Below are 25,877 nucleotides of genomic sequence, written 5' to 3' on the forward strand. Positions count from 1 at the left end.
TTGTTATGGCAGTCAATGGAGTGGTATGCTCCTCCTGTCAAATCCTGGGAAATCAGGGAGCAGTCAAGTGCCCCTGATGACTGTCTCTGCTGGAAGTGTGTCCAGCTGCAGCTCCTCTCAGACTGTCTGGATTCATTGGAGCAGCAAATGGACAAACAGAGGAGCATTAGGGGCGGCACAGTGTTGCAGCGGTAGAGTTGCTGCCTAACAGCACGTGACGCGCCGGAGACCCAGGTTCGTTCCCGGCTACGAGTGGTGTCTGTATGGAGTTTGTACGTTCTCCCTGTGACCGCATGGGTTTTCTCCCACATCTTCGATTTCCTCTCACACGCCAAAGACATACAGGTTCGTAGGTTAATTGGGCTTGGTATAAGTGTAAATTGTCCCCAGTGCATCTAAGGTAGTGTTAATGTGCGGGGGTCGCTGGTCGGTGCCGACTCGGTGGGCCGAAGGGACAGTTTCTGTGCTGTGTCTCTAAACTATACTAAAAAAATTCAGGAGGCAGAAAAGGTTGTAGACGGTAGTTTCAGGAAGGTGGTCACATGAAAGGTTTGGCCAGATGGATGTGACCACCAGGAGAGGCAGACAGGTAATGTAGGAGTTTGAGGCAGGCAGCTAGTGCAGGAGTTTCCTGTGGCTTTATCTTTTTCTCCCAAACAAGTATGTCGTTTTGGATACCGTGGGGAAATGAACTCTCAGGGGCAGATAGTAGCAGCAGCCAGGACGGCAGAACCACCTCAGGATCAGTTGAACAGCACAGCAACAGTCTAGGTGAGCAATAGTGATAGGATAGTCCATAAGGGGTACAGGTGAGCAGTTCTGTGGCCGCACATGAGACTCAAGGATAGCATATTGCCTCCCCTGTGCCACGAGTTAGAGCGGCAAGAAATATGACATATTATATATATAAAATATTATATACTTTTGATTAGTACGGGTGTCAGAAGTTATGGGGAGAAGGCAGGAGAATGGGGTGAGGAGGGAGAGATAGATTAGCCATGATGGGCCGAATGGCCTAATTATACTCCTATCACTTATGATCTTGTGTTCTAAGAAATAGAAAGATATTGCAGGTTATTAAGTGGCTAAGGAGCTGTAGCAGGAGGGGGGGGCTTTGGATATATGGATCAAGGCAAGGCAAGTGGGACCTTTACAAGTACCGGCTACATCTGAACTGGAGGGGAACTGGTATCTTTGCGGGGAAGTTCACTCATACGCCTCTGGACGGCTTGAACTAGAGTGGCGGGGGGTGGGAATGCGAGCAGCAGATCGGGAAGGGGAGGGAATGATGTGAATGTAGAGTATATGACAAGCAAATCTGAAAAGGAAAGGTATGAACAGGTTAATCGACATTGTGAGACCGATGGGCTGAACTGTGTTTATTTATGTGCAAGGAGTATTATGGATAAAGGGGGCGAACTTAGAACCTGGATCAGTGTAAAGAACTATGACACCATGGCCATTTCATAGACTTGGTTGCGAGTAGGACAGGACTGGCAGCTTAATGTTCCAGGATTTTGATGTTTCAGACCAGATAAAGGAGGTGGAGGAATTGTATAATAATCAGGGAAAAGGTCACAGCGGCACTGGTGGGTTCATGCACTGCGGCAATATGGGTAGTGCTCAAAAATAAGAAAGGCGCAATCACTCTCATGGGATTATACTGTTGGCCTCCAAACAGCCTGCAGGAGATAGGGGAACAAATATATGCACAGAAGTAAAAGTAATAGGGTGGTCACAATGGGTGACTTTAACTTCCTTTGGGCAAGAGGATTAGAAGCAGAATTTGTGAGGTGCATCCAAAATGGTTTCCTGCAACATTAAGTGGACAGTCCAATGAGATAGGGGACCATACTGTATCGTATATTGGAGAAAAGAGGCTGGCGATGTGACTGGCGTTCCGATGGGAGAGCATTTGGAAACAGGGATCACAACACCCTAGGTTTTAGGTTTAATTATGAATTAGAGCAAGTCTGGACCCTGGGGGGGGGAAGTGATAAATCAAAATAGGGTCACTTACGTCATTGTTAGGCAGGAGCTACGGAGAGTAAAGTTGGAGCAGCTGTATTGGATAAGTCCATGTCTGATACGTGGAGTCGTTTAAAGAACAGCTGATCAAGACCAGCATGTTCCAGTGAGGAGGGACAAGGATGGCAAGGTAAGGGAATGATGGGCGGCACGGTAGCGCAGCGGTAGAGTTGCTGCTTTACAGCGAATGCAGCGCCGGAGACTCAGGTTCGATCCTGACTACGGGTGCTGCACTGTAAGGAGTTTGTACGTTCTCCCCGTGACCTGCGTGGGTTTACTCCGAGATCTTCGGTTTCCTCCCACACTCCAAAGACGTACAGGTATGTAGGTTAATTGGCTGGGTAAATGTAAAAATTGTCCCTAGTGGGTGTAGGATAGTGTTAATGTACGGGGATCACTGGGCGGCACGGACTTGGAGGGCCGAAAAGGCCTGTTTCCGGCTGTATGTATATGATATGATATGATATGAGAGAGGTTGTAAATTTGATTAAAAAGAAGAAGAAAAAAAGAACCACAAGGTTTAGCAAGATGAAGCCAGACAGGGCATGTGAAGAATCTAAAGAAAGTAAGAAGGTACTCCAGCAGGGAATCAGGAGGGCCTGAAGGAGCCATGAAATGTTCTTGCGTGGGATTAAAGAGAATTCCAAGGCATTTTATACTTGGATAAAAACAAGAGGGTAATTAGGGAGAGGGTTGGACCACTCCCCAAGGCCTGATAGGATCTACCCCACGTTATTGTGAGAATCAAGAGAGGAGATTGCGAGATCCTTGATGAAGATCTTTGTATCTTCTCTGGCCACAGACAAGATGCGAGGACTGGAGAGTAGCCAGTGTTATTCCTTTGCTCAAGAAGGGAAGCAGAGATTATCCAGGAAATTATAAACCAGTTAACCTCACCTCAGTGGTAAGCTTTTATAGAGAATGTATATGGATAGGATTTACAAGTATTTGGAAGATAATGGGCTAATTTGGACTGTCAGCATGGCTTTGCCAGGGCTAGTCATGTCTTACTAAATTGACTTAAGTTCTTTCAGGAGGTGACAAAGGTGATTGATGAAGCTAGAGTAGTAGGTGTAACCTGCATAGACTTTAGTCAGGCATTTGACAAGGTCCCTTGTGGTTGACTGATCCAGAAGATTAAGTTGCATAGGATCCATGGTGATTTGGTTGTTTGGATTCAGAACTGCTTACTCATAGAAGACAGAGGGTTGTAGTGCAAGGCTGGTATTCTGACTGGAGGTTTTTAACCAGTGGCGTTCTGCAAGGATCAATACTGGGGCCTCTGTTTGTGATACAGTATATATACATTACTTGGGGCAAATATGAGGATGGGTCGGGTAAGTTTGCAGATGACACAAAAATTGATGGAGTCGTGAGCAATGAAGAAGGCTGTCAGAGGATACAACGGGATATAGAACATAGACATGGGCAGAGAAAAGCCAGATGGCGTTTAATCTGAGCAAGTGTGAGGGTGGCACTTTTAAAGGTCAATTGCAAGGGGATAGTAAATAGTTAATGCCAGGACCGCATTGATGGAACCCAAGATCCCCCTGTACATGTCTATCGTAGGTAGACTAGTATGGTATGATTGCCTTTATTGAGTTGGGTATTGAGTAAAAGAGTCAGGATGTCATATTTTGGTCAATTTTGGTCACCCGTTACAGTTAAAATGTGAAGTCTTGGACAGGGTCCAGGTGAGGTTTAACAGGACATTGCCTGGATTTAAACATATTAACTTTAAGGAGAAGTTAGACAAGGTTGATTTGTTTTCTGGAGTACCAGAAGCTGAGGAAGAACCTAACAGAAGGTTATAAAATTATGAGATGCATTGGCAAGAGTTGACCGTCAGACCCTTCCCCCCCCATGGTGGAAATGTCGAATCATAGATGGCATAGCTTTAGAGTGAGTTTTTACTTTAACTTTAAAGCAAATGTGCAGGACAAGTTTTCTTTTCAGAGTAGTAGCTGCCTGATACATGCTGCCAGAGTTGTGGAAAAAAGATATCCGATAATGACATTTAAGAGGCTTATAATAGGCACTTGAATATGCAGGGAATGGAGGGATATAGATCATGTGCAGACAAACTGGAATGGTTGAATTTGATACAAGGTTCAGCGCAGACATCTTCCTATGTTGATAGTGATAGTCACTGCTGCTGAGACCCCAAATACAAATAAAACATTAAATGTAATTACCCTTACCTTGAAATAGTGTCTTACTTTATCCTGCAAGAATTGAGGATTTTCTTTCAGGGATTGTCTAAACCTAGTCACCTTTTCACCAATCTGCAACACCTCCACAGGATCCCCATCATGATTCCAATTTGTTGCAACATACTAGACATAAACATACAAAGAGAAATCAGTGATTGTTATTAAAAGAAAATTATATTTAATTTCTGACAACTTGATTTATGAATCACACCTCAAAGGAACGTTTAAAGTGACAAATCTAAAATTGCACCTTGCATTTAGAAGATAGGCACAAAATGTTGGAGTAAGTCAGCATGATAGGCATCTCTGGAGAGAAGGAATGGGATACGTTTTGGGTCGAGACCTTTATTCAGAGTATTGTTTCATTGGGATAACTTAGGTTTCCAAATTCAAGATTACTCAAGGTTGTATTTATTTCCATACTTATCTTCCGACATGACTGCTAATGCTGAAGAAGGGTCTCGACCCGAAACGTCACCCATTCCTTCTCTCCAGCCTGTCCCGCTGAGTTACTCCAGCTTTTTGTGTCAATCTTCACTGCTCATGAGAAGCCTATCACTCTACCTACATTATCAATCCTCAAAGTTTTTGTTCTGAAATAAATAACAGAACTTTTCATCTTACAATGGGACCTAATCCCCTCATCTTGGCAACTAACCTATCCTTGGCCAAGATTGCAATGCACAAAGCTAGATACAACACTCGAGTGTTAATCTTGCTTTTGTATCCAATAACAACTACTTGGCAGAAATGGAGAATGGGTGACAAAAAAAAAGAGATTTTGGCTGCCGTTTCCAGTGGATTTGAATGGGGCATTTTCAGTTCATTTCTCAGTCATGCTGCCAGAGTACAAAAACCACCAGGGAATAGAGCTGAATGATGGGACGGTGTTGATCTAATCCATAATTTTGACAAATGTTAATTTTAAAATCATGCTATCTACTCATCTGGATATTAGTGTACACTCGATTGTGCACATCTGAGCCCTCCTCCTGCTCACAAACAGTGTCCTGAAAGCACTTATCCAATGGATACGGCTTTTCAGTTGCAGGTCACTCAAGGCCCAGAATGCCAGCTCACAGACATGAACACTAAAAAGTAAATTGGAGGAAGGAAGCCTCCTTAAAATTATTTTAATACATTTTAGTCCTTCAATGTGAAAACATTTAACAGAGCTCACTTAACCAATAACATGAGAAATACTTCAAACAGTTCAAAAAGGATTACTTCAAACAGTTTACACTTGATACATTGGCACCACACCGATTTAACATGAAACCATGCATTAACTAGATTCTAACACCCTCTTGTGGCACATTGGAAATATTTTCCACAAACTACGGTAGTGTGGTTAGTACGCCATCATGTGGATAAAGTAAAAAGCAACTTACCGATGCTAATGCAAGGCCAAAATTGGTAGTCTGGTGTTTCAACTGAATTTCAATCTTGTGAAGGAGTGCTTCTATTCTCACTTCCTCAAATCCTTTCCTTTTAATTTAAAAAAAAGCAACTTTAAACATGTGAATAAAACACTCAAGCAAATATGAGACATAGGGCAAGCATAGGGTTTACAGGGCACGCGCATGGTATATAATAACAAACTGTCCCCCTTAGCAGAGTTGTTTAAAGCTAAAGGGTATATGTTTATGGTGATTAACAAGAGGTTCAGAAAGAATCAGAGGAAGAAAGGAAGATGACCATGCAAGTATGCAGAGAAGCATTTGAATTGCCACGGTGTTGAAGACCACAGACTGGGTGCAAGTGAATGGAATCAGTATAGATGGGTAATTGGTGTCAGGGGTCATGGGGAGAAGGCAGGAGAATGGGGTTGAGCGGGAAAGATAGATCAGCCATGATTGAATGGTGGAGTAGACTCGATGGGCCGAATAGCCTAATTCTGCTCCTGTCACTTATGAACTTGGTGGTCAGCAGGAACACAGTGGACCAAAACTGTTTCTGTGCTGTGATCCTATAACTCTGCAACATTTCTTTGACAAATATCAGAGCAATAAAGGTATAAAGACTTTTGGGGGACTGTCAGGCAGTCAATTTTAAATCCTCATTTGCTCAGTATTGTTAGGTCATGCGCTAGAAATATAGTTGTACCATCCTGCTGTAAATAACTTGAAGCAGGCAACTTCTCACTTAAAGAGAAGCTGCTTTCCCCCTGTTCCTTTCCCTCCTTTGTACACTCATCTCCAAATCTCATAGTTCCCTTTCATCCACCTTTTCTCCTCCTCCTGTCCTCTTCCACCCATGTCCCTCCCACTCTTCCTCTTCTCTTCATCTGACACCCATTTGTTTCCTTTTCACCCCTTGCCTTTGTCATATGCTCCAGTCCTCTGCCAATAGCCCCCGTCCCCCAAACTTGCCAGCCTTTGTTCCACCTCTAATTTTCCAGCTTTCTCCCCCCCATTTCAATCTGTCTGATAAAGAGTCTCAACCCAGAACGTCATCAGTCCAATCCCTCCACAGATGCTGCCAGACCCACTGTGTTCCCCCAGTACTATTGTTTTGTTCAAAAAACCTAATTTAAGTCAGGTCATGGGCACCATTATTACATAAAGGATGCCATAATGGAGACGTTATGAAACTACGGGTGCTGTCTGTCCGGAGTTTGTACGTTCTCTGTGACCGTGTGGGTTGTCTCCGGGTGCTCTGGTTTCCACCCAAATCCCCAAAATGTTCAGGTTTGTAGGTTAATTAGCTTCTGTAAATTTTCCCTAGTGTGTAGGACAGAACTAGTATATGGGTTTTTGTTAGTTGGTACGGACTCAGTGGGCCAAAGGGCCTCTTTCCAAGCTACGTCTCCAAGCTAAACTAAACCAAATGAAATGAGAGCCTATTGCAGGCTAGTATGATTTTTACATTCTCTTGCCAACATCCAGATGACCGAATACCATATTCCATATTTGCAATGTCTGAAGCAAATAGGTGGAGAATAGAGCAGAAGGATAAATACATCCAGGAACCATTCCTCCAGTAAGGAAGCTGTCTCCACAGTATTCCTCACATAATTGAGCACGTCATCGAATTAGAGTCATACAGCATGGAAACATGGAAATCCTCCACGATGACCAAGATGCCACAGCTGGTCCCATTTGCCCGTGTTTGGTCCATATCCCTCTAAACATTGCCTATTGCCTGCTCATGTATCTGTCCAAATATCTCTTAAATGCAGTTTTGCACGTGGTACTGAAGTTAAGAAGGGGACATATTGTGTGGCATCACTGTGCAGCAGCATACACATTGCACTGTAATTAAATTATTATGTTTATAGAGTAGGTTACGCACTCAATTACTTCGTCAATTACTTTCTCGATGATCTGTTTCACTGATTTGATGTCTTGTTCTGCAATGCCTTGCAGCCCAATACTAAAGCAAGCCTCTCTTGTGCTCCCATCGAATCTGAAAAACCAATCATAGTTTCCATTAATGACTACAAAACTGCTTAAGAATTTAAAGATCAAACTAATAGCTAACAGTTTAAAAGAACTAAAAAAAAAAGATACAGCAGAACAAAACTAAACCTACCCAACAACAGGAGCAAAGTCTGTGCCAATCCTGGCATCAATCAATGCTTTGTAAAATGGAGAATTGGGCCCAGAAACCAGCAAAGATGATAGAAGACTGAGGATGAATGTTTCATAGGTATCGGTAATGCTACAAGAAGACATAAAAACAACAGACATTTGAAATAAAATATTTCCCCCCAACATTAAACCACAAGGAAACAATGATTTTAATATAAAAATGCTATGAAACAAGTTGCAGTAAAACTCCATTAATCTGGCATTCTCACTGACGGGACTATTCTATTTAAATTCAAACAAGTTTTTAACTTCTTATTTTTTAGATGTTAGACAGTAGAATAATGAATTTTCCAGAGAACCCAGAATGTTTAAAGGGAGGCTGGAGCCAAATACTTCAGCTATTATGCCAAAGATACAATACTGTAGATGGTGGAAATATGAAAAAATACTGAAAATACTCAAAAGATCTGGCAGCATCCACTAAAACAGAAATTAGGTTATTGTTTCAGGTTCTTTTATCAGAATTGCGAGTAGATTAAAAATATATTATATTGTGGAGAAAGTGGAGAGGAGCAGAAATGAAAAAAGTCTTACAGTAAGGAAAGAACAAATGAGATTGAATGAAACTGGCGCTGGCTGAAGGAAGAATGCAGGGGATAAATATCAGAGACAATGAATGAAATCCAAAATTTCAAGTTGAAGAGGGATTTGGAAAAAGACCGAGATAAAGGTTAGGAATGGCTGATCATCTGAAACTGTTTCATTCGGCATTGAATGCTGAAAGTGCTAAGGGCCTATTTCTATGAAGAGATGCACATTCACAATTTGAATTTAGGGTTGGAACAGTGGTGTAGGGGTAGAGGCACTGGCTTACAGCGCCAAAGACCCAGGTTTGATCCTGGCTACGGATGCTGTCTGTACAGAGTTTGTACGTTCTCCCAGTGACTGCACGGGTTTTCTCTGGGTGCTCCGGTTTCCTCCCACACTCCAAAGACGTACAGATTTGTAGGTTAATTGGCTTTGGTAAAATTGTTAATTCTCCCTAGTGTCTGTGGGATAGTGCTAATGTGCGGGGATCGCTGGTCGTCGCGGACTCGGTGGGCCAAAGGTCCTGTTTCCGCGCTGTATCTCTAAAACTAAACTTCATTGGGATAGAGGTGGTTGAACCAGCATTTTCTATTTTTATTTTATCTAGTTATCCAACTGAGAACATCAGTAAAGTTGTGAATAAATTCGACGTTATCAAAGAATCTGCCTTTTCCACGAGACATTCACCTGAGGTTACATTTAATTTCTTAGTAAGACTTAAATGATCCTATGACTCTACCAGGATAGTTCCCCTTGCAATCTTGTCAATATTATTCTGTCAACACACATCACAGATTTCTTATTTAAAAAGAGAATTCCATTTGTTTGAGATGCAAATGAAAGCAAATTTGCATTTTTGCACACATTACTGAAAAATTGTGCTTTTGTTTAAAGGTAAAACAATTTTTCTTTAAAAAGGGGTTATAGATAACATACAACTGGGTTATTCACAAAATGCTGGAGTAACTCAGCAGGTCAGGCAGCATCTCGGGAGAGAAGGAATGGGTGACGTTTCGGGTCGAGACCCTTCTTCAGACTGAAGAACTGGAGTTACTCCAGCATTTTGTGAATAAATCGATTTGTATCAGCATCTGCAGTTATTTTCTTATACAACTGGGTTACACCTGTAGGGGGGATAAAAGCAATACAAATTAAAGATGTTGCACCCATCATATGAACATCAATCTAAGAGTACCAAAATGGTATTTAATCCATTTGAGGTGTGAAATTAAATGTGAATATTGATTCCAACCACAATATGAGAAAAAGCTTCTTAACAGTTTGGTCAATTCAAACAAGACTGAAAGACACTCAATGAAGACGAGCACTTTTTCAACATTTAACAGATTTTAAGAAATTGCTCCTAACTTCAATAGTTCTCCATGGTAAATTACTGGAAGAGAGAAATTTACTGGATCCTGTTATTATGACTGACACAGATAATAAACTAAAGATGAAACTGTGAAACTTTGTCAGATATTGTCTAAAATCAGTACTTTAGCACAGATCAAAAAGGTATTTCATTTAAAAAAATTATCCTTTGAATAATGTTGCTGAAAAGATCTGAAATTTATGAAAAGCATCTAAAAGTCTACAAAGTGATCAGGAGGAAAGACTGCACTTACTCCAAGAAAGTGCGATTTGACAAAATAAATTATGCATACAATTACATTTGTAACTGGATTAGACACAAAAAGCTCCAGTAACTCAGCGGGTCAGACAGCATCTCTGTAGAAAAGGAATAGGTGACGTTTTGGGTCGAGACCCTTCTTCAGACCCGAAACGTCACCTATTCCTTTTCTCCAGAGATGCTTTCTGACTCGCTGAGTTACTCCAGATTTTTTTTTGTCTATCTTCGGTTTAAACCAGCATCTGCAGTTCCTTCCTACACAGTTCAGGTATAACTGGTTTATTTGAAATATGGAATGCTCAAGTTAGTATACACTTTAAGTTCCTGTGTAGAGAAATAGGAAAAGAATGAAATTTACTTACTCGCCCAACAAGTAGCTGACACTGTATGTGGTTTGCTTAGCAGGATCAGGAGCCATCGAGTCTGACCCACAAGGAACATGATACTCCTTCTGGAGGCAAAATAAGACCACAAAGAAGCAATAAATAACACACTACAATTTTTTTTGTTTAAAAAGGAATATTTTGCATTTATGGTCAGATAAAAGTGCCAGACAGGTTCTACCACCGACCGATCCAACATTGAAAAAAAAGACATATTTCTTTCTTACACTGTACCTCCTCTACCATTATTTTCTTTACAAAAATACAGCAATCAGAAGCATATTGGCCACAAGTGGATGCCAATCATAATTTTGTTGTGATATTGTAATAAAATGAGACTTTTAATCGAGCATTGCTGACAGGTCTCTTTCACATTCTCTGTGTTTAAATATTAAGAACTTCCATTGAGAGAAATGCATTTCATGACATCTCAGAGCAGTTTAAAGCTAATTGAAGAATTGTCAACCCAGTAAGACAGGCAAATAGGCATCAGACTATTTGCACATGCCAAGTGCAACAGTGAGATAATTTAGAAAATATTCTGTTTCTTGGTAAAGAGGTGTACTGTTTTAAAATAAGAACGAGTTATTTTTCTTGGGTGTATAAATATCTCACTCGCACTAAACCACTTCTAGTAGTCCTGCACTGAAATGAAACCCTGCTATCGAAGAAATAAGGGCGAGAGAAATAAAACAGAGAATACAGGCCCGTCAATACAAGGGGAAACCTTGATTTACAAATCTGTTGTGGGTTTTTTTGAGATTCTGTGGTAGAATAGCAATGGGAAAACAAAATTATATGATGCATTTGAATTATTCAGAGGTCGTCAATAAACTGCAACACAGGAGATTATTAACAAAATTACTGTATTTGGGATTGGAGATTAAATATCAGTGTGGATTGAGGATTGATTAATGGACAGAAAACTGGGAATATACAGGTCTTTTTTTGTTGGGAGGTTGTGGCGGTTGGATTCCACAGGGATTGATGCTATTTACAATGTGTACCAATGATTTAGGCGAGGGAACCAAGTACAGGCTCGGCAATCGTTTGGCTGAACACCTCCGCTCAGTCCGCCTTAACCTAACTGATTTCCCGGTTCTGGGCCTCACTCTGACAATGGATGAGGTCAGAGTGAGGCCCAGCGCATATTGGAGGAACAGCACCTCATATTTCGCTTGGGTAGCTTACACCCCAGCGGTATGAACATTGACTTATCTGACTACAAACAGCCCTTGCTTTCCCTCTCTCTCTCCATCCCCTCCCCTTTCCCAGTTCTCCCACCAGTCTTACGGTCTCCGACTACATTCTACCTCTGTCCCGCCCACTCCCCTGACATCAGTCTGAAGAAGGGTCTCAACCCGAAACATCACCAATTCCTTCTCTCCAGAGATGCTGCCTGTCCCGCTGAGTTACTCCAGCATTTTGTGTCTACCTTCCATTCAAATCAGCATCTGCAGTTCTTTCCTACAATATATTCAAGCCTGCCGACGATATAAAACTATATGATTATGTTGATTGGGGAATTGGTGTACAGGAAAAGATCGAGTTGAGTGAGCCTTTACTCCCTAAAGTTTATAAGAGGCATCTCACGAAACATACACAATTTTCTTACAGAGGCACAGGAGATTGAAGATACTGGAATCTTGAGCAAAAAACAAAGTGATGGATGAGCTCAGCAGATCAGGCAATATCTGTGTAATGAAATGGACAGCTGACGTTTCCGGTCAGAACCCTTCTTCTGACAGAGTCCCACGCAAAATCTCGCTTGTCCATTTCTCTCCAAAAAAGCTTCTGACCCACTAAGTGTCTCCAACATTTTGTTTTATATACAATTCTTATGCATTTTGTCAGGATCGATGCAAGAACGAGTTCTCTTGGCTGGGATATCTGTCAACCTCAAAATAAGGACCTGTAAAGCTGCAGCAAGAATTTGATTCTTCTGTTTCTCGTCTGCAGGACCATCGAATTCTCTGCACTCTTGATCCATCCAGAATAATCTCTTATTAAAAGTCAAGTTGCAGCAGGACTGTCAATCTGCATCACGACTGCCATAAATATTGATTACTTTTATAACTTTATTTCACTGCTGATGTTAACCCAGAGTCAGAGAGATTGTGTCCTTTACTTACTGGTTCACTCCAACGTGGTTGTGTGGGAACTGAAGTGCCAGGATTAATTCTTTGGAATTTGCAAAGTGCTTCTTCCTGGATTTGTTTGAGGTGTTGTTCCAGGGGCAGGTCACCATAGGTAAAGAACCTGAAACAGATAAAACAGATACATGGTAGAGCTTCTAAGCTTCTCATGCAATCAATGTAGTACTTAGATTTTAAATGATTAAACTTTTTTGGACATAGGTCTACACGTCACAGTGAGTGCAGGTAAGCCCTGCATTACAGTAGTTCTGGTAATGTAAATTCTTGCTTGCAGAATTCATAAATCGCTACCTAAACATTTGAGACTTGGAACAATATACCATCAGGTAACGCCGTCAGCGATGGCAGCCTCGCCAACTGTCTGTCTGCCTTTTCGTCTTTTTTGTTATTTTTAGTGTGTTTTAAAAAGTATGTGTTAATGTTCTCTGGTTTGTTTTATGTGGTGGGTAGGGAGGGAGTCAGGAACGTTTTTCAATCTCTTACCTTGCCGGAGATGTGATTGTTTTCCGGATCGTATCTCCGGTCGCTCTGCGGCCTAACATTATGGAGCTGGCGGCCTTAGTCGAGATCGACTTTGAGCCCCATTGCGGGGCCTTGGACTTTCCATCAGAGCCTGCGATCCCTTGCCTGGGATCGATGCTCCAACCGCGGCCTGCGGATTTCACCATCGAGGAGCTTGCAGTCTCGAGTGGAGACTGATGTCGGGAAGCTCCAAGTCGCAGAAGGTTTGACTAGCCCCAACCCGGGATGTGATTGCCCGGTGCAGGGGAGCTGGGATCCCCCCGATGCGGGAGCTTGATCACCCAGATGCAGAGGGCTCGATCGCCGGCTGCTGGAGCCAAGATCACACCGACAACGGAAGGCTCGAGTGCCCCGACCGCGGGAGAACAAAGAAGGGAAGAAGTTTGAACTTTTTTTGCCTTCCATCACAGCGAGGAATGTGGGGGAGTCGCTGTGGTGGATGTTCATTTTAAAAATGTATTTGGGTGTCTTGTTGCTCTTTATTGGTATGACTTTATGGCAAATCAAATTCCTCGTATATTGCAAAACATACTTGGCAAATATAGTACTATTATGTTAAATCTCGCTCTCATGGAATTTGTATATGAATTTTTATTATCAGATTGCATTTTTTAGCGATGAACAGATGATGTGGCTTGGCTTTACAGAAAAGTAGCAACGTGGATGGTTATCTGGGAACTCAACACCCCGTAAAATGGAGGCTTGGGGAGGAATCGCCTATAAAACTAGATGGACAGAGAGAAGTGTTATCTGAAGAGAGCTGATAGACTCGTGATTATGGGGAGGTGGGACCAATGTGAACTACCGAAAAAAAGACTGATGGAATAAAAGTGCATTACACTACGAGGACAGGACTGTAGCAAAAAAAGTTGGCGGGTCAAGCAGCATCTGTGGAGGAATGGACAGATGACGTTTCGGGTCAGGACCCTTCTTCAGACTAACTGGAACCAATGGGTTTTTTTGTTCTTAAACTAAGCCGAAGCCCAGAAGGACAAGTTGCAACATTGGATGCATATCATAGCCAGTAAAGAAACATTGAAAAAAAAATCTGTTTAAAGAACGAGTGAAATTTTAAGTTATGCCCGTTATGGATGTCTGTATCTATTCTCTGTATATTAAAGATCACTAGCTATTGGATCATAAATTGGCAACAAATCTGTAATAAACAACCTTCAATTGAGTTTTGATACAAGCTACGTTGAAATATGTCAGTATTTGCTGATGCCAATTATGAAAACTGGTATTTTTTCATATTTCCCCCACTGTAAGGGGCCATTCAGACCATAGTACATAACCACTTGCAGAGGGCCCATATCAATGCCATTCTCGCAACATTTCCCATTAACTGATTCTCTCAAATGCCCAAAACAGTGATCACCCAGAGGGAAGAACGGAGAAGATGGGGGGTTAAGTGAGGTATAAGCTGATGGCCTGGAACTTGCAGGAATCAGGAAAGAGGTGCAACTCTGGACCATCAGCACTTGAATGCAGGATTAAAGCAGGATACTCGTTGATGTCAAATACCAAAGCACACCATATCACCCATTTATTTTGTTTAATCCCCTCTGGATTTCCATGGTGCAGGTGACAGCCCCTCCACCCCCTCGCTTTACTTCTTTACAGTGGACCTGCAACAAGTTAACCCACTTATAGTTTCAGAGTCCACAAAGCTGTAATTCTATCTATTGTGTAATTTCAAAATTAAAATAACTGCATGCCTCGGTGGGTAGATGTTTACATTATTGTCCCTATGAATTGAAATTATGCAAAGGAGGTATTAAATTATCAGAGGGTGACATGAGACTGCAGATGCTGGAATACTGAGCAAAAAAACAAACTGCAAGAGGAACTCAGCAGATCAGAAAGCAACTGGTGAGGGAAATACACAGATGATATTTTGATTGGGACTGTTCTTCAGTCTGAAAGAGGGCCCCCAATATGGCCCAAAGCCATTTCCAGCTATTTCCCTCTGCCTGACCAATCTGAGTTCTTCCAGATTTTTTTTTAACTTAAAATTGTCTAATTTGTACTTACACCAAGAGCTATATTCAATCAAAATCGCTATCCATCACCCTTGGACAAAGGCAAATGCAATGCTAGCATTTATTTCAAGAGGGCTAGGATGTAATGCTGAGGTTCAACAAGGTGCTGGCCAGACTGCATTTGGAGCATTGTGAGCAATTTTGGGCACCATATCTGAGGAAGGATGTGCTGGCCCTGGAGAGGGTCCAGTGGAGGTTTACAAGAATGATCCCGGGAATGAATGGGTTAACATATGAAGAGCGCTTGACAGCACTGGGCCTGCACTCGCTGGAGTTTAGAAGAATAAGGGGGGGGGGGGCCTCATTGAAACGTACCGAATAGTGAAAGGCTTGGTTAGAGTGGATGTGGAGAGGATGTTTCCACTAGTGGGGAAGAGTCTAGGACTAGTGGTCATCGCCTCAGAATTAAAGGACGTTCCTTTAGGAAGGAGATGAGGAGGAATTTCTTTAGTCAGAGGGTGGTGAATCCGTGGAATTCTTTGCCACAGAAGGCTGTGGAGGCCAAGTCGGTGGATATTTTTAAGGCAGAGATAGATAGATTCTTGATTAGTACGGGTGTCCGGGGTTATGGGGAGAAGGCAGGAGAATGGGGTTAGGAGGGATATATCGATCAGCCATGATTGAATAGCGGTGTAGACTTGATGGGCCGAATGGCCTAATTCTGCTCCTTTCTCTTATGACCTGATGGACAAAATATTGGCTTAGCAATTTAAATTTAAATTAATTGTTCACGATATTTTTATATTGTCCTATAATGTACCTTGCATTACTAGGATGGTAATGTGTGGCATGGAAGCGCTTTAATTCTTCCCACGCAAGCTCGGGTATTTGCAAAGGGTCACCTCCAGATATCACCGAGTAGGTATGATCAGGTAGAAGCTTGTTTTGTAAGTGTTGAGCATACAGATTCTCATTGTTGGCCTGAAACGAAAAGGCAGATGATGTAAATAGGAATAAAATTAAATTGAGTTTCCTAATAACCATAAACTGAGAAAGTCTGTTATTTTTGTAAAGAGGACGGCTAAAGCATTTAATGGTTCCAGGGTGGCAGATGGAGTCATACGCGCCCTTTGGCCCAACTTGCCCACACCAACCAACATGTCCCATCAACACTTCTCCCACCTGCCTCCGTTTGGCTCATATCTCTCGAAACCTATCCTGTCAAGTATCTGTCTGAATGCTTTTTAAACGTTGCGATATGACCTGCCTCAACTACCCCCTCTGGCAGCTTGTTCCATACACCCACCACCCTTTATGTAAAAAAGCTAACCCTCAGATTCCTATTAAATCTATCCCCCCTCACCTTAAACCTATGACCTCTGGTTCTCGATTCCCCAGCTCTGGGCTAGAGACTGTGCGTCAACCTGATCTATTCCTCTCATGATTTTGTACACATCTATAAGATCACCTCTCATCCTCCCGCACTTCAAGGAATAGAGTCCTGGCCTGCTCAACCTCGCCCTATATCTCAGGCCCTCAAGTGCTGGCAGCATCCTTGTATCCCGAATCCCGATCGATCCCGATCGTAACTAGGAAAATTGACAGGGGAGAGCCGGTGGATGTGGTGTACCTTGTCTTTCAGAAAGCCTTCGACAAGGTCCCACATAGGAGATTGGTGGGCAAAATTAGAGCACATGGTATTGGAGGTAGGGTACTGACATGGATAGAAAGTTGGTTGACAGACAGAAAGCAAAGAGTGGGGATAAATGGGTCCCTTTCAGAATGGCAGGCAGTGACTAGTGGGGTACCGCAAGGCTCGGTGTTGGGACAGCAGCTATTTACAATATACATCAATGACTTGGATGAAGGGATTAAAAGTACCATTAGCAAATTTGCCGATGATACAAAGCTAGGTGGCAGTGTGAACTGTGAGGAAGATGCTATGAGGTTGCAGGGTGACTTGGACAAGTTGTGTGAGTGGGAGGATGCATGGCAGATGCAGTTTAATGTGGATAAGTGTGAGGTTATCCACTTTGGTGGTAAGAATAGGAAGGCAGATTATTATTTGAATGGTGTCAAGTTAGGAAAAGGGGACGTACAACGTGATCTGGTTGTCTTAGTGCATCAGTCACTGAAAGGAAGCATGCAGGTACAGCAGGCAGTGAAGAAAGCCAATGGAATGTTGCCATTCATAACAAGAGGAGTTGAGTATAGGAGCAAAGAGGTCCTTCTGCAGTTGTACAGGGCCCTAGTGAGACCGCACCTGGAGTACTGTGTGCAGTTTTGGTCTCCAAATTTGAGGAAGGATATTCTTACTATTGAGGGCGTGCAGCGTAGGTTTACTAGGTTAATTCCCGGAATGGCGGGACTGTCATATGTTGAAAGACTAGAGCGACTAGGTTTGTATACACTGGAATTTAGAAGGATGAGAGGGGATCTTATCGAAACGTATAAGATTATTAAGGGGTTGGACATGTTAGAGGCAGGAAACATGTTCCCAATGTTGGGGGAGTCCAGAACCAGGGGCCACAGTTTAAGAATAAGGGGTAGGCCATTTAGAACAGAGATGAGGAAAAACTTTTTTAGTCAGAGAGTTGTGAATCTGTGGAATTCTCTGCCTCAGAGGGCAGTGGAGGCCAATTATCTGAATACATTCAAGAGAGAGCTAGATAGAGCTCTTAAGGATAGCGGAGTCAGGGGGTTTGGGGAGAAAGCAGGAACGGGGTACTGATTGAGAATGATCAGCCATGATCACATTGAATGGCGGTGCTGGCTCGAAGGGCCGAATGGCCTACTCCTGCACCTATTGTCTATTGTCCATTGATCCCGAATATGGGTGCCACCTGTACGGAGTTTGTACGTTCTCCCTGTGGGTTTTCTCCAAGATCTTTGGTTTGCTTCCACACTCCAATATAGGTTAATTGGCTTGGAAAATGTAAAAATTGTCCCTAGTGGGTATAGGATGGTGTTAATGTGGGGATCGCTGGTCGGCGCAGACCCGGTGGGCCGAAAGGGCCTGTTTCCGCGCTGTTTCTCTAAACTAAATCTCTAAACTAAATGTTCTCTGCACCCTTTCCAGCTTGACAGCATCTTTCCTCTAACATGGTGCCCAAAACTGAACACATTATTCTAAATGTGGTCTCACCAACATCTTATATAACTGCAACATGACTTCCCAACTTCTCTACTCAACACGCTAACTGATGAAGCCCAATGTGCCAAAATATGCCTGTTTGACAACCCTATCTACCTGTGGCACCTCTTTCAAGGAACTATGTACCTGCACTCCTAGATTCCTCTGCTCTACTACACTCCCCAGAGCTCTACCAGTCACTGTATAGGTCCTGTCCATGTTAAACTTCTCAAAATGCAACCCCTCACATTTCTCAGTATTAAATTCCATCAAACATTCCTTATCCCACGTGCCCAATTGATCAAGAACTTGCTGCAATTTTTGACAACCGTCTCAGTATCTACAATCCCACCCACTTTTGTGTCAGTAGCATTTAACTTAGCAACCTGCTCCAACATTCAATAAGCGCCCAATGAACAAGACATTAAATGGAAAGAATCTGAATGTTATACTACCATGAAAGGTGAGATGGTGTGAGGAGCATTACAAGGATCGCTGTGTACATGAAAAAGCAATCCTAAAAGGCTACTTGCACTCATACAAACTTCAAACAACCAAATGACTAACAATGAATCCCACAAATACCTACGGAGATATTTTGAAGCATTCATTTGCCAACTTTTCTATAAAATTTTAGTCTGTATTTGAACACCACAAACGTGCATCGTGTTCAAGTTAAATTATAATTTATGAAGACTTACAAATACGCCTTTCATTTCATTGAACACAACTCCTTTAAAGACAAGTGGTGATGATTGATCACCAGCAATTTCGTGTTCCAGCCTCCATCCTTCTTGCCTGAAGACAGATAAAGTCAATACTAATATACAAAACATGTACAAAAGTACACAAAAACGATGTGTAACAAATATAAAAGGCATACTTAACAAGTTTACATCTTACCAGAAGTCCAATTCTCTTAGGCAAGGAAAGAAGACAGCATCAAGGTAAACAGAGAGAAGATTCTGAAAATCCTTGGAGTTTTGTGTGGAAAATGGATACATTGTGTAGTCACTTGCTGCAAAGACCAAGAAAATAAAAATTCAAATCTACTTTTCTTTGGTGCTGTTGAGTTATTCATTCTATTACCTCCACCCTCACTAGTACCAATCTCAAACTATATTTTACAGTAATCTCAATAACACACGCACAAAATCAATACTGACCTGTGAAGGCATTCATGAAAGTAGAAAGGGATCGGGTCAACATTTTGAAGAAAGGATCTCTAATTTGATATTTTTCAGAGCCACAAAGTACTACATGTTCTAGAATATGCGGCACACCTGTGCTGTTGAGTGGCGTGGTACGGAATTGCACACTGAAAGATAACATACACAGGACCACAATGTCAGATGATTATGATATGTACTTCACAAAACAACATTAGGGTCGTTAAGTCTCATTAAAAGCCTTAGATAATCTCAGTTTCCCATCTGCCATCGCATTCCATTGTATACTTCATCAACCTAAATCTTCAAAGATTAGCAGGGCACCCAGTGTGTTTTCTACATGAAAAATGTCTTTTTTAACAATACTTCATAGATAAATTAGTTATCATTTAGGGCTACAATATTTATGATTTGTGATACTCAACGCTGGTAATATATTTTCCAGAATAGGAAATGCCTTCATTAGTGTAGGGTTAAAATACTGAAATTCCCTTCAGATCAACACAGCGGAAGGACCGGCATCAGAAGAATTGCAGCAGTTTGAGAAGATGGCTCCAGCACTTCTCAAGGGCAATCAAGGGGTTGATCTCACCAGTACTGCCCAAAGCCCATCAACAATTAGAATGCAGATGTTATAATTGCACAATGAGATAATCATAATCAGATATGATCATACAATGCACCAGAATGTTTACATTAAGTATGCCATTGCAATAAATTACCTGAACAGGTTGTTTGGATCATCCCTTGCCACATGCAAATGCTGAGCTCCTGTATTATCATCACTAAGTTTAACTGCTGTCAGGAAAAGATCAGGAACAGCTGTAACCTGTGGAAAGTAAAGATTACTCTTAAAAACGCAGCACTGATTTTTACCGTATTTGCACTCCTTTAAGAATGAAAAAGCAGACCCAAACATAACGATTACTGTCCCTTATACAGTATAGCAGATTAATCAGCATTTTAACAATATTTATAAACCTCATACTCAACATTAAACGGAAATGTGAGAAACACTTTGCACGATCACACACATTATTCTGTTTTGTTGATGCATAATGGCTCATTTCATTTAGTGAAGCTTTTTAGAATTAATGTTATGTAACTCACCAATTTCAATACTTTTTTGAATAACTATTTATTCATCAACTTCACGATCGCAAAGAATGCTTTGAATATGTGCAAATAGCAGATGAACTAGAACAGGCTCTGAAAGCAGTTCTTCCCACTAGGAATTTCCATAAGTACGGAATATACAACATGAAGAAGCAGAGCACTTGACCATGCTGACATTTTATAAATGATATCCATTAGTCTCATTCAATTGGAACTCAGCGGGACAGGCAGCATCTCTGGAGGGAAGGAATGGGTGACGTTTCGGGTCGAGACCCTTCTTCAGACCCATTGCTATTCCCCCGTACCCCAAAAATATTCTCCCTTCAAATAAATATTCAATTCCTTTATAGAAATGAGTGAATCTGCTTCAACCAACCATTGATGCAGTACTTTCAGGCCTTACAATTCATTAAACAAATAAAATCATACCCTTAGTTCTTTTGAAATCCCATTTTATCGTCCCAGGACAAATTCACGAAATTACTTCCCCATTAATTCCACACAATTTCCTTTAAAGACTCCCAAAGGCAGGACTGTTGGGGAAAAGTCAGTGGAATAAGATTAATGGATAGCTCTTCCATAGGACCAGAAAAGACATGGCCAAATGGCTCGCTTATTCCACAACCCAAGAAATATCTTAATGGGGTGGAGCTTATTTGAGCACAGGAGTGTTCTGGTTTATTTGTTACTTTTACTCATCCAAACCTAAGCATAAATTTGAACCATATATATGAGGGGATACTATTTCAGGACAATTTTCCATTGCCTTTGTGGTCGAAAGGCTTGGACCACGGCCATTCTGTTCCACGTTCTTAATACTGCAGTGATAAGACAGGTGAAGTTATGAACTCAAATACTGGAATAGAATTTGAACCCCACATCTTTTCTATTAGGAAGCACAAGGGACTGCATATGCTGGAATCTTGAGCAAATAACTAGGTTTTGGAGTAACTCAGCATCTGTGGAGGGAATGAGCAGACAACGCTTCGGGTCAGGACCCTTCTTCAGACTGATGGAGTCTGGGGGAAGTAAAATGAGATGCCGGTTGAGCAAAGTCTACTAAGCAATAAGTGTGCACAGGTACCAGGTGCGGCGGTAAAGAGGTGGGTGATGGGCAGATGGTTGGAGACAGTGACAAAGGCTGGAGGTAAAAAGAAGACAAAACGGTGTCAGGTAGGGAAAGAGGAATAAAATGTAAATCCAGAGGGAAGCATATGAATGAAGGTGTCAGGCAGGAGGGGATAGGAGCAGTCCCGGGTGGTGGGAGAAATGTATGTGCACGGCTAGGGGCTATTGGTGGTGGGGGGGGGGGGGGGAGAGGGGATAGATGTGAGGAGAGGGGAGGGGGGGAAGAGGGGATAGATGTGAGGAGAGGGGAGGGGGGAAGAGGGGATAGATGTGAGGAGTGGAGGGGGAGAGGGGATAGATGTGAGGAGAGGGGACGGGGAGAGGGGACAGATGTGAGGGGGGAAGAGGGGATAGATGTGAGGAGAGGGGGCAGGGAGAGGGGACAGATGTGAGTGGGTGACGTTTCGGGTCGAAACCCTTCATCAATACTTCTACATCTGCCGAAGACCAAGAAAGTTTTCAAATGACAATTCCTATAGATATACCATAGAAAGCATCCTGGCAGCACGGATTGACAACTGCTCTGCAAAAGTTTGTGAGAAATAACAGAGTTGTGGATACAGCCCAGTCCACCATACAAACAGCCTTCCCTCTAGTGACGACCTACCACCTCGCGAAAGGAGCCAACATAACAAAGGACCACTCACATCCCAGTCATTCCCTTTTATCCCCTCTTCTGACAGGCAGAAGGTACAAATGCTTGAAGAAGCGTACCACCAGATTATTGGACCACCTCTTCCCTGCTGTTATTAGACTCAACATTCCTCCCACAGCTGTATTCCCGATTCCTTCAATCCAACTCGTTGGCATCCCTGCACTTTTATATATGCACTCTCTCTGTAGTGGTAACTACACTCTGCATTCTATTTAGTTTCTCTTTGCACTGTTATACACATACACCGATCAGCCAAAACATTATGACCACTGACAGGCAAAGTGAATAACATCAATTATCTTGTTGCAATGGCACCTGTCAAGGGGTTGAATATATTAGGCAGCAAGTGAACAGTCAGTTCTTGAAGTTGATGTTTTGGATGCAGGAAAAATGGGCACGAGTAAAGACCTGCGACTTTGACAAGGGCAAAATTGTTATGGCCAGATGACTGGGTCAGGGCATCTCTGAAATAGCGAGGCTTGTGGGGTGCACCCGGTCAGCAGTGGTGAGTACCTACCGACAATGGTCCGAGGAGGGACAAACCACAAAACGGCAACAGGTGTTGGGCGCCCAAGGCTCATCGATGCACGAGGGCAACAAAGGCTATCCCGTCTGGTCCGAACCGACAGAAGGTCTACTGTGGCACGTCAAAGAAAATTTTACTGGTGGTCACGGGAGGAATGTGTCACAATACACAGTGCATCGCACCCTGCTGCGTATGGGGCTGCACACAGAGGACCAACAGCATATTAGGCCATTGGTCATAATATTTGGGCTCGTCAGACCATAATGTTTTGGCTGATGCGAATCTTGCCAAGATACATGCGAATCTGTATATGGTTTTGATTGCAACCATGTATGGATGTTTTTACGTGGATAGCATGCAAGGTAGTTTTTTCCAGTTTGTCGGTAAACAGGGCAACAATAAACCAACTTCAATTAAAGCCATGCATCATTATGAATTTTAAAGCTTCACATTTTGAAGCGCTTGTTTTCAGGCATCACCGTAAAATAGCATTCTGACTCTGTTCAGACTGACTTTTCATTTCTGAAATAGAGGGAATGTGTTTGTGGCAGGGATGCCATAAAACAGTCGCAAAAGTACAGAGCAAATAAACAAAGTTCTGGAAGAACTCAGAAGTTTCTCAGTATGGTTTCTTTGCTCCTGATTGAAGCATCTGCAGTCTCGTGTAAGCAAAATGATAAACCCTGCCCAGGTAAGTAAACCTAACAAATTCCATTCCAGTTTTCCAGAGGCCCCACAGCAATGCTTCCACAAAATATAGACAATCTCACCAATACAAATTTGACTACCCATTTGTCCCAATCTTGATTGATGGACTTTGTTCTGTGCAGATTTGTTGCCAGGTTGTGCTTACAGAAGTAACTGGGCAGTTTGCAGTAATCCATTGACTGAAATACTTTCATGCTGGTCTCAGATTGTATACATACGAATCTGTTTTGATTAAAATCATCAGAGAGAAAACTACCTGATTTATGGTGAACCCATGAACTTTCTCTCCGACGACATAATGTGTGGCTCTCTCTCTTGCAGAGACGCTGTTCCATCGCCATGAATGACACTTCACAGATCTAGTGGGGGCAAACAATAAATATTTTCAAAATGAACGAAGGCATAAACTTGTTAATCAAAGTTAGAACAATTCTTTTGAATAACGAGATAACAATGCTGCACTGTTCCTGGCGTGGTAGACAACCAAAGGAAAGACTGATTCAATTATGTTTGAGCAGCGTTCATACACAACTATGAAGCCTGCTGCACAACCATAGACTGAAGAAGGGTCTCGACCCGAAACGTCACCTATTCCTTCTATCCAGAGATGCTGCCTGTCCCGCTAAGTTTGCAGTACTGCAGCTTTTTGTATCTATCTATAGGACAGCACTGTTGCATAGCTAGTAGAGCTGCTTCCTCACAGTACCAAAGACCCAGGTTTAATACTGACTGGCGATGTCTGTGCGTGTAGTTTGTACACTTTCCGGTTTCCTCCCACATCCCAATCACGTGCTGCTTTCTAGGCCTCTGCAGATTGCCCCCTGACGTTTAGGGTGTTGATGAGTAAGCGGGATAATACAGAACTAGTGTGAACGGGTGATCAATGGTCAGCATAGACTGCGGTCAAAGGGCCTATTTCCATGCTGTAATTTAAACCAAAACTTAAAAGTAAATTAAAGTCCTGTTTAGGGGTGTAGTATAGAAGGACAAATTAAACTTAGTCCATAGCAGCACCATAATAACCAGTAAAGAAACAAAGCACAAAGTCTTTCAATCAAAAAATTATGGATCGCCCAGCATAAAACGACAAAACGCCTGTTCCGATTAGTCACAGCTGGGTTGATGTCTGCTTCACAGGCCATACTGAAACCAGGATATTAAACCTAAATTCCCAGGAGCAGATTTACCTATTGACCAAGCGTAATCCACTCCATATCTCTGTGATGAGGGCACATTATTGCCAGCATGGAACTGCACTCTTGGGATCGTGGAGAGTTTTAACTACCCCGACGCAGTGTTTCAACCGTCCCGACGGGGGCTTCGACCGCTGGCTGCGGGGGCTTTGATCGCCCCGACTGCCGATGGTTTGACTGCCCTGACCGCAGGAGAACAAAGAGGAAGAAGTTTGAACTTTATTGCCTTCCATCACAGTGAGGAACGTGGAATCCACTGTGGTGGATGTTTATGTTTTTTTTAGAAAATACAGCGCGGAAACAGGCCCTTCGGCCCACCGAGTCCGCGCCGCCCAGCGATCCCCGCACACTAACACAATCCTACACACATTAGGGACAATTTTTACATTTACCCAGTCAATTAACCTACATACGTATCTCTCGATTCATAGAAACAAAGAAAATAGGTGCAGGAGTAGGCCATTCGGCCCTTCGAGCCTGCACCGCCATTCAATATGATCATGGCTGATCATCCAACTCAGTATCCCGTACCTGCCTTCTCTCCATACCCCCTGATCCCTTTAGCCACAAGGGCCACATCTAACTCCCTCTTAAATATAGCCAATGAACTGGCCTCAACTACCTTCTGTGGCAGAGAATTCCACAGATTCACCACTCTCTGTGTGAAAAAAAACTTTCTCATCTCGGTCCTAAAAGACTTCCCCATTATCCTTAAACTGTGACCCCTTGTTCTGGACTTCCCCAACATCGGGAACAATCTTCCTGCATCTAGCCTGTCCAACCCCTTAAGAATTTTGTAAGTTTCTATAAGATCCCCCCTCAATCTTCTAAATTCCAGCGAGTACAAACCAAGTCCATCCAGTCTTTCTTCATATGAAAGTCCTGCCATCCCAGGAATCAATCTGGTGAACCTTATCTGTACTCCCTCTATGGCAAGAATGTCTTTCCTCAGATTAGGAGACCAAAACTGTACGCAATACTCCAGGTCTGGTCTCACCAATGCCCTGTACAACTGCAGCAGAACCTCCCTGCTCCTATACTCAAATCCCCTCGTTATGAATGACAACATACCATTCGCTTTCTTCACTGCCTGCTGCACCTGCATGCCTACTTTCAATGACTGGTGTACCACGACACCCAGGTCTCGTTGCATCTCCCCTTCTCCTAATCGGCCACCATTCAGGTAATAGTCTGCTTTCCTGTTCTTGCCACCA

The 25,877-nt window shown here is 42.5% G+C and overlaps 1 protein-coding gene across 1 annotated transcript in view; it reads right to left on the reverse strand.

Moving 5' to 3' along the window:
* The window catches only part of pitrm1 (pitrilysin metallopeptidase 1), a 63,923-nt gene that overhangs the window by 35,753 nt on the left and 2,293 nt on the right, over positions 1-25,877 (reverse strand). Inside the window, exons 2-13 of the mRNA XM_078429528.1 lie at positions 23,727-23,829; positions 20,060-20,166; positions 19,335-19,486; positions 19,072-19,186; positions 18,870-18,966; positions 15,856-16,016; positions 12,508-12,634; positions 10,355-10,443; positions 7,776-7,904; positions 7,536-7,649; positions 5,633-5,729; positions 4,230-4,364 (exon numbers count right to left, since the gene is read on the reverse strand). Coding sequence (XP_078285654.1) covers positions 4,230-4,364; positions 5,633-5,729; positions 7,536-7,649; positions 7,776-7,904; positions 10,355-10,443; positions 12,508-12,634; positions 15,856-16,016; positions 18,870-18,966; positions 19,072-19,186; positions 19,335-19,486; positions 20,060-20,166; positions 23,727-23,829 — 1,426 coding nt within the window. The remainder of the gene's footprint in view (positions 1-4,229; positions 4,365-5,632; positions 5,730-7,535; positions 7,650-7,775; positions 7,905-10,354; positions 10,444-12,507; positions 12,635-15,855; positions 16,017-18,869; positions 18,967-19,071; positions 19,187-19,334; positions 19,487-20,059; positions 20,167-23,726; positions 23,830-25,877) is intronic.

The sequence above is a fragment of the Rhinoraja longicauda genome, chromosome 2, assembly GCF_053455715.1.
Source record: "Rhinoraja longicauda isolate Sanriku21f chromosome 2, sRhiLon1.1, whole genome shotgun sequence".
Lineage (NCBI taxonomy): Eukaryota > Metazoa > Chordata > Chondrichthyes > Rajiformes > Arhynchobatidae > Rhinoraja > Rhinoraja longicauda.